Genomic DNA, 8,381 nt, shown 5'->3' with positions numbered 1-8,381 from the left:
TAATTGAACAGTTGGGCATACATCTTTTGTTTGTTGCAAAGACACTTGACCCAGATGCACATGGAGGAGAATGAAGTATAAAAAAGTAGCATGAAATTAAAATACTCCTTACAATTGTACTGAAATAGAGTACTTGAGTGAATATACTCAGTTACTTCCCACCACTGAATATAACCACTGGCTGTGACCCTTGGGTAACTAATAATGATGATGTTGGAACAGGGACTACTGACTCACTTTGAAGGTAGTTTAGTGCAAAAATAATGGCAAACATGTGCCATTAGAAACCCGGAAACATAATGTGGACTAGCCAGTGCTGATCTCTGCCAAGACTTCAACCTCTATGTCTAAAATGTTGCATGTATCAACAGCAACCTCTGCTGACAGTTTCCCTTTAGGACAGTTGGCTTCATTTCAAGATGTGGAGGATGAGGGTGAGGTGAATAAACCCCCTTAGAAAACACAAGCCTGTGGTAACAAAATAATACGGAAGCCCTGAAAGGCAAGGTGAAAAAAAAATTTCCAGGCAGTGTTGGCCAAAACCTAAGTGTATCTACTACGTACAATAAGGCCGAAAGTTGCAAGGGTGGTTTTTCCGCTCACAGGCTCTATCTATTATTATTATTATTATTATTAATATTAATTTCACTGATGTTTGCAGGCAGGAATGGAAATGGAAATAATGTAAAGTACACCACAGACAGTGATGCAGGTGAAGTATTTGCATAAGTTGTGAATGGACAAAGACATCACTGATTTGGGTGTGTTGAAATTTGACACCTGCAGAGAACAGTGCAACAACTTTGCTGGCTTGTGTGAGTTAAGTTTTGATTGCCTCGCTCCTGTTGAAGGTGCTTGGTAATAGATAAAGGTACTGGATGTGCTGCTAACAAAGTCTACACTACACCTGCACATTTGAATACTCTGACTGTAATCTGAGTGTGTGAGGATGTAAATGGGCCTAGAATTGTTAGCAGCTGCCCTGCATCATTGCATGATGAAACCACAGTCATTAGGCCTTTTATCCCCAGTAATATTACAGATAATACAACAAATTGGAAAATGAATAAAGACATGTTTGGTTGTGACAGCTAATTTATTTATGGAGCTCCTCTGTTTTAGGATCAAAGAGAAATCTGTGAAATGTGGTCATGAATGTTATCTTATTGTAAACAAATGAAACAAAAGTCAACCTGTAATAATGCATTTTAAAAACTACACTTTGTCGGACCATATTCTTTTCATAATAGCTGAACGTGTGTCATTCACATTGTTGCAGATTCTAGCTCCTTTTAAAAATGTTGTTTAAAAAGTCATGTAAAAATATCTTTGAAGCCATCAAAAGTTACAGTATGCTGGAAGGTTTTTCACCCAGACAGTGTAAGGTAAGGTAGACATGTTGATAAAGAGATGATAGAGATGTTGATATTGCACATCCTCACGATCCTCTCTTGACTTTATCTGTACTGAATCAAATACTCTGGATAGATTTGATGTGGATCAAAAATAACAAAGATATTAGGATGTTTGATATTATCCACACAGCTGTGATGAGAATTTTCATAACTTCCATGATCAGGTTTTTGGAAATTAGATTTTCCAAAAGTTGATTTTCCGATCATCACCCGAGCCAAAAATATTATCTTAGTATTTTCCCCCTGTAGACCTTGCGTTTCCCTGCCATACAGCGGCAATGGATCCCTGCTGGCCTTGCTGTATTTGTCTGCATATGATGCATGTCTTGCAAAATATATTCCTTAATAAAAACAAAGAAACTCAGATCAGTCAGACCTACATTTACAGTTATTTTGTTTGTTTGTTTGTTTATATATTTTTGTCATTTAACTTACCTCTGCCATACGAGTTGCCATGTTGTCCAGATAATCCTAAATCAAAGTTATATTTGCAAATGCTGTCAACATTTTTGATTTTGGTCCCATGAAAGAGTCTTCTCTCCTGAATTTCTTTGACACCTTGGATTCTCATTAACTGGTTCTTTTTCCTTTGATACAATAAAAGAGAAGGAGCACTTTGATTACAAAGAAAGGGGAATGATGAAGAAGATGAAGGGTAGGGAGGGATACGTACTTACCGACAATATATGTCCCATAGGTCGAAATTCTGTATCCTGCTGATTGATACAATGGATTTGTTCAACAGCCCTTCCGTCTTCATAAAATCTGCCACAGTCTGATACTCAGGGCAGAATTCACTCAGAGCAATTAACTGTAAAATATATTAAAAATACACATTTAATAAGCATTTTACTGTTTTAACGCTAACTCTACTGTGGCTCTAACTTGGTTTGTGTCCGTTTGCCTGTTGTAGCCCCATATACTGTAATTACTTGGTCAAAACTTGCTTTACTAAATAGTATTATTAAAAAAAACAGTTATTGTCACCTGGTATGGACAAGTGGGGTCAACATTTTCCCAAAAGACAGGAGGACCGCTGATGCAGGAGTAACTGTAGAATGAAATAGAAACTAGTTTCCACTGTGCTGAGTTTCACTTTCATTTGGCAAGAAACCATACTCACTTATGTCTCACTGTCGAGTGTAAATCACTTGTTATATTTGCGTGTTTTAAACATCATTTTACCTTCTCTCAATGTTGTGGCTCCGCTGGATTCTTCTTTGCCTTCCTGTTGCATTGTCAGTCTGTAACATTGCTGTACAAGAACACAGAAGTCATGTCAACTAAGTTCTTTATAGATACATGAGGAATCACTGAATGTGAACAAGGAAACGTAGTCAAATACCTGAAAAATCGATCTTGCTGCTGCTGTACAATGAATATGTATTGAACACCGCTTTTGAGTTTCTTATGTACACATTTTCAATATCCTCACTTCTCAGGGGGTTACCGGGGTCATCCTGAAGGATGGACAGGAGGTAACAAAAGGTAAGCTATACCTCAGGCATTCTGCTCTATAGACATTTTTGTGATGTGATATTTAAATTCAGATAATGACAAAGAAATGTTCAAGATTTACCTCAAATCTGTGCCACCTTCCACAGTCTGCCAGGTAATACCAACACCATGTGGTGTCTGATGTGTCCATGTATTCCACTTCTTCATTGCCCCACATTGTCATGCAAAGAAATGAAATAGATATCACAACAAAAGCTAAATCAATATGTTTTACAACTCTCTCTGGTGCGCTCAGGGAGCTAATAACGCTGACGTTGGTGTTTCTCTTTAGATGTCATTCATAGCCACACCTCTGAGGTAGGCTGGCTTTCCTCATGTTGCAGTGGAAGAGCATGTGCCATTGTTACCAGCTCAAGATCATTTACCATCAGTCTTCTTCTCTGAAATATGTTCAAAAAGAAATAGTTTAATATGCTTATATTGGAATTGTTTATAGTTTATTAGTTGTGACATATGCAAACTACAGACACAAACACATATGGCTTCATACACCCCTACACTAACACACAGCTGTGGTGTTATATGACTGACTTGCTTAAGATCCATTCTTGTACTGTTATGCCACCTTGTGGCAAATGTATTACTACTGAATCTGTTCACACACACACACACACACACACACACACACACACACACACACACACACACACACACACACACACACACACACACACACACACACACACACACACACACACACACACACACACAATTTTGTGGTTAATTTTCATTACATGTGCTGGCTACATTCAATTTTTTTAAATAAATTTACACCAGGTGCAAAGCTAACCTGCTCATTAGCAGGTGGTGACATCACACTCAGATGGTTTTAAGTCAAATGTGATGCTAGAACTGATCTTGTTTTGGTTTAGAATTAACTCGGTTACAAACGCATACAAAATCCAGCCTCGGCCATTGTCAATTCTCTTGACGATTGAGGTCAATAGTCAGAAAAGATACACAGAAACATATTGCTCAAGGACCACAAGTGAACACGACATCACAACTTTATGTCATTGTGACACAATTACAAAACCTTTCATGGAAAGGGGGAAAAGTCCACTGATGCTAGTTAAAAAAAAAAAAAAAGGAGGTAGAAGCGTGTGTTTTTTTTAACAAAAAAACAAAAACAAAACATCCATGCCTACATAAAACGTACTAGGTACACACAGATGCTGATGTCCCTAAATGACAGGTCACGGTGCTGAAAGAGTGATCAGGAATAAACATGGTGTGGTTTTTGGTTTTCGTCATTTGGAATTATGTCTACATGACTTGTAAATAAGCCCATGCGTGGCACTGTGGATGTGGAGGGGCTGTAGCCGATGGCAGGACATCACCTACAACCTACAGGTTTGCAAGTGCCACTCTTATTTTAAAACAACTGTGCACAGATATTGAACAAGCAAGCACAGTTTTTTGCATTTAATACAAAATTTGCCACAAAGACTGATCTTTAGTCAGTATTTTCATCGTTTTTACGTCACAGAAGCATTCCGACCACAAGCGCCCGTCTTAGAATATACTGTACAGTATACAAACTGTACACAAAGTCTTTATTGTCTTCTTGATTTTTTTGTCTTTTTTTTTTCCCCCTAAAGGCACTTTAGATGACCCACACTCCAGTTAGGCACTGGATCTGACTGGAACAAAAAGGCAAATGTCCCTTAAGCTGCTTCTTCTTCCAATTTTCATCCCTCCATTTGATTATGTATCTGAAATATTTCCATGAAAAGTCTTCTTGTTAGGCTTCAGTAGAATTCAATCAGATACTCTGGGTAAATCTGATTGCTGTCAAAAATGACATAAATCTTTGGATTGGCCATATCGTCCACACAACTATCATAAAAGTTGGTGAAGCTGGCATCCTTGGAGGGCGGTCTGCAGTACATAGGATGACCGACCGTGTATTCTCCAACAAGCACTCTGGCCAGGAACATGGTCTTGTAGGACGGCTCACTAGCAAATATTGGTGGGGCGAGTCCGTGTCTCTGCAGGGTGGTGTGGTGCTTCCCTGTGGTGTGACAGAATTTACTGGAGTATTTGGCATCCCGGGCAAAGTAGCTCCCTGTGGGAAGAAAAATTGAATACAATGTTAAACTCAGGCCCCAAAAAGTGTGGTGAATTGTTTCATGATGTCACATCACAACACAGAAGGATCTACCTTTGCCATAGACATCGCCATGGCTTCCTGTCAGCCGCCAGTCAAAGTTAAATGTACATATAGCTTGTATGTTGCTGTGTCCCGTGCCATGAAACAGCATTCGCTCCTCAATATCCAATGTGCGCTTGACTTTTCGCAACTGTGTTTTCTTCCTTAGGGGAGAACCAATGAATGACAACACAGAGTACTGATCATTACTCTGTTACTGGTTTAAGATGTTGCTTTCGAAATGAATTCAACGTTTCAGTAAAAGTGAGAAGGCTCTCAACTGGGTTTCATTCTGTTGATTTACTTTAACAGAAAGAAAAGCTTTGTCTGTCAAATCCCAATCACAGCAGAATTCTCTGCTAACACAAACAAGCACTTTCCACTCACAACAATACAACAATTGTCTACCTGCAGAAGAATTCCCACAAGTCCAGGTTCTGAATCCTCTGGATAGATTTGATTGGATGATCCATAGTCCTTTCATACAGTCTGGCGACTTCTTTAAATTCATAGGTGTCTCTTCCCAGCTGGATGAGCTGCAAAAACCCAATCAGGCATGGGTTAAATAGTGAAAGTAATAGTGAGCTACACTGTCAAAGTTTGGCTGGAAAGTAAGAAAGAAGTAATGGACCAAAGAACAGTAAAACAACTGCAGAGTGAGAATATATATATATATTTTTTTTATGTTATTGTAAATACAAAGTATAATGTGAAAACATTCATATGCTATTTCAATAATAACAACCAATAAAGAATCTGCCTTCTCTGGGGAAAAATGCTAACCCTACTCACTACCACAATGTGTGTGTGTGTGTGTGTGTGTGTGTGTGTGTGTGTGTGTGTGTGCGCACCACATTTAGTGGAAAGTGTGTCACAGTAATGTGTTATTTTACTCACCTGATAGGGCTCATCTGTATTGATTCTCTCCCAATGACACGGAACAGGCAAGGCAAGATTATCACAAATAAACCTGAGAAAATAAGTGAAAGAGAGACAAGAGGGGTAAGTAACTAAAGTGTTAAAGCAGTATAAGACTGTGTGCATTTTTGCATTATGTCAATACACCGATTACATTAAGGAAATTAAGAATGCAATAAAGAAAGAAAGCCTATTCTAACATGTATGTGCCTGATGTACTTGCTCCTTGTGTTTTTGGAGCGATCAAAGTTCAGGGTCAGCTGCAGGGCATCTCCATATCATGGAGCTGGTAAGAATTTTGACTTTAAATCAAGGATTTCTGAGGCTGACACATGCTTGAACACTGACCTTTCATTTAAAGCATGGTCTCTTTACTCCCAGCCTCACCCTGCCCGCTCCAATATAAATGTCTTTGTTTGATAAAGGGATGAATTAATGGTCAACAAATCTTACCTGAAGCCAGTTGCAGAGTGGAGGGAGCGTTTGATTGGCCGCTGCTTCCCTGTCGTTACATTTATCTGTCGCATCACTGGTGAGGAAATCAACAAAGATTAGAGCCACATTCATGCACAATTTCTGAAACAGAATCTTTCCAAGAATTCTTGACTGCTTTATCTTTCATAATTCTGAGGGCTGAATATTTTCTGTCTGATGGAGTACCTTTTGTATAACTTCAACTAACTCATCATCATACTCATACCTGAGAAGTCCAGTCTGTAGGTGTACTTGGCTGTGTAGAATTCCATGACACCTCGTTGGTTTCTGTTGTAGCACTGCTCAATCTGAGAACTAGTCACAGAGCAGGCTGCGCTTGGATCAATCTGACAGGGAAATTGAGAAATATAATTAGACTAATGAAACAGAAAGTTAAGTGGCAGCTATTTAGATAATCAATTAATCGTTTAAGTAATTTTTCCAAGCAAAAGGGCAAACATTTGTTAGTTCCAAGTACTTTGTTGTGAGCATTTGCTGCTGATAGGAAATTGAGTATTGTCTCTTGGGCTGTTGGTCAGACAAAACAATTAATTTGAAGATGTCACATTAGACCACGGACTAACATTTTAAAGACAAACAACTGAAAAATGAATCTGCAGATTAATCGATAATGCAAATTATAGTTAGCTGCAGTCCTAGTCTAATGTTTAGTAATATCCCAGAGCACGTGGTGACATCGTGAAATGTTTTTTTGTTCTACTAAGAGTCCAAAACCAAAAAAATATTACATTTGCAACAAAATAAGGACAAGTAAATCAGTGAATTCTCACATTTGAACCATCAAATGGTTGGCATTTTGACTTGAAAAATAACTTTAATAATTAATCATTTATGGACTGATCGATTATTTGACAAATCATTGCAGCTACACTAATGTTGAACATATATTTAGATGTTAATGAGTGATTGGTAATTAACAATGCAATGGGACTGAAAGTAGCCTCTGACTGCCATTGTCCGTGCCACCCAAAGACTACAAGTGGGCATTTTATTGATTATTTGATCTCAACCAACAATGAAGAGCTAGTCTGACATTGCACCGAGTAGTCTTTGACTGACATTAAAGCCTGCAGACTTTTGGCTCTCAGTTGCACACAATTAGAGACCCAGGCATCACAAAGGTAAGGGCAATAGGCGAGGAAAACAGTGTTAGGACTGTAAGAATGTGTGTATTGTAATGTGTAAAGTTGTCATGTCCTGTGAACTACCTCAAACATATGCCACACTCCACACTCAGCCAAGTAGAACCAACACCAGTTGGGCTCTGAGGTGTCCATCTCCTCAATCTCAGTGGACTCCTCCTCCGACGCCCTGATGGCTAACATAGCTAAATCTAGAATTAATAAGTGAAAAGACGCGAACACACTTAGGCAAATAGCAACTAAAATAGAAGGTATGGGAGGGACCAAGGTGATGTTTTATTCGTGTGACTAACCTAACGTCAAGGAGATGTTTTTAAGCCATGGTTGTGATGGCATTTCATTCTGTAAGCAAATTCAAATAATACAGGAAATTGCCATATCGAGCTAGCTATCATTAGCGGCTGCCGCACCCGACTCGTCTCAACTCAACGAGTGTCTTACCGGTTTCCAGACTGTCTCTAACTGGGTCCCTGTCCTTATCGCGATATAAATCCTTCATGCATTATGAATTCCAAAAACTCACAGAGTCCTAATGAGAATGGATGACTGGCGCTACATAACACTTTCGTCTTCCTATGCGTTGTTTACTTTTATTTCCTGGTTCGTCACACACAAAACGTCAATGCGTCATGTGATGTAACTCCTCCCTTCTATCATGCAGAGTACGCAGGGCAGCTATTAGAAAAAATCTAATGGTTGTTTAACATGTTGCACTTAAAACATGTTTTTTCGGTTATAAAC

General features: G+C 38.8%; 2 protein-coding genes across 4 annotated transcripts; both read right to left on the bottom strand.

Annotated features, from left to right (window-relative positions):
• Positions 1-1,077: 1,077 nt before the first annotated feature.
• On the bottom strand, positions 1,078-3,214 carry parp11 (poly(ADP-ribose) polymerase family member 11). The gene is made up of 7 exons (XM_078242996.1): positions 2,995-3,214; positions 2,761-2,875; positions 2,601-2,670; positions 2,403-2,466; positions 2,093-2,226; positions 1,851-2,002; positions 1,078-1,756 (listed from the first exon to the last, which is right to left on the bottom strand). Exons 1-7 carry the CDS (start codon positions 3,094-3,096, stop codon positions 1,458-1,460), a joined length of 936 nt encoding a protein of 311 aa, XP_078099122.1. The 5' UTR covers positions 3,097-3,214; the 3' UTR covers positions 1,078-1,457.
• A 344-nt stretch (positions 3,215-3,558) lies between these two features.
• LOC144512322 (protein mono-ADP-ribosyltransferase PARP11-like) lies at positions 3,559-8,252 on the bottom strand. Of its 3 annotated transcripts, none has more exons than XM_078242995.1 (8): positions 8,082-8,252; positions 7,707-7,831; positions 6,704-6,824; positions 6,457-6,532; positions 5,983-6,055; positions 5,494-5,621; positions 5,098-5,249; positions 3,559-5,001 (listed from the first exon to the last, which is right to left on the bottom strand). In XM_078242995.1, exons 1-8 carry the CDS (start codon positions 8,137-8,139, stop codon positions 4,685-4,687), a joined length of 1,050 nt encoding a protein of 349 aa, XP_078099121.1. In that variant the 5' UTR covers positions 8,140-8,252; the 3' UTR covers positions 3,559-4,684. The 3 variants fall into 3 exon arrangements, with proteins under 3 accessions (XP_078099121.1, XP_078099119.1, XP_078099120.1); XM_078242993.1 differs by lacking the exon at positions 8,082-8,252 and adding an exon at positions 7,934-8,075; XM_078242994.1 differs by lacking the exon at positions 7,707-7,831.
• Between the last annotated feature and the right edge of the window lie 129 nt (positions 8,253-8,381).

Source organism: Sander vitreus, chromosome 23 (genome assembly GCF_031162955.1).
Source record: "Sander vitreus isolate 19-12246 chromosome 23, sanVit1, whole genome shotgun sequence".
Lineage (NCBI taxonomy): Eukaryota > Metazoa > Chordata > Actinopteri > Perciformes > Percidae > Sander > Sander vitreus.
This window is presented reverse-complemented; position numbering and strand designations above follow the sequence as displayed.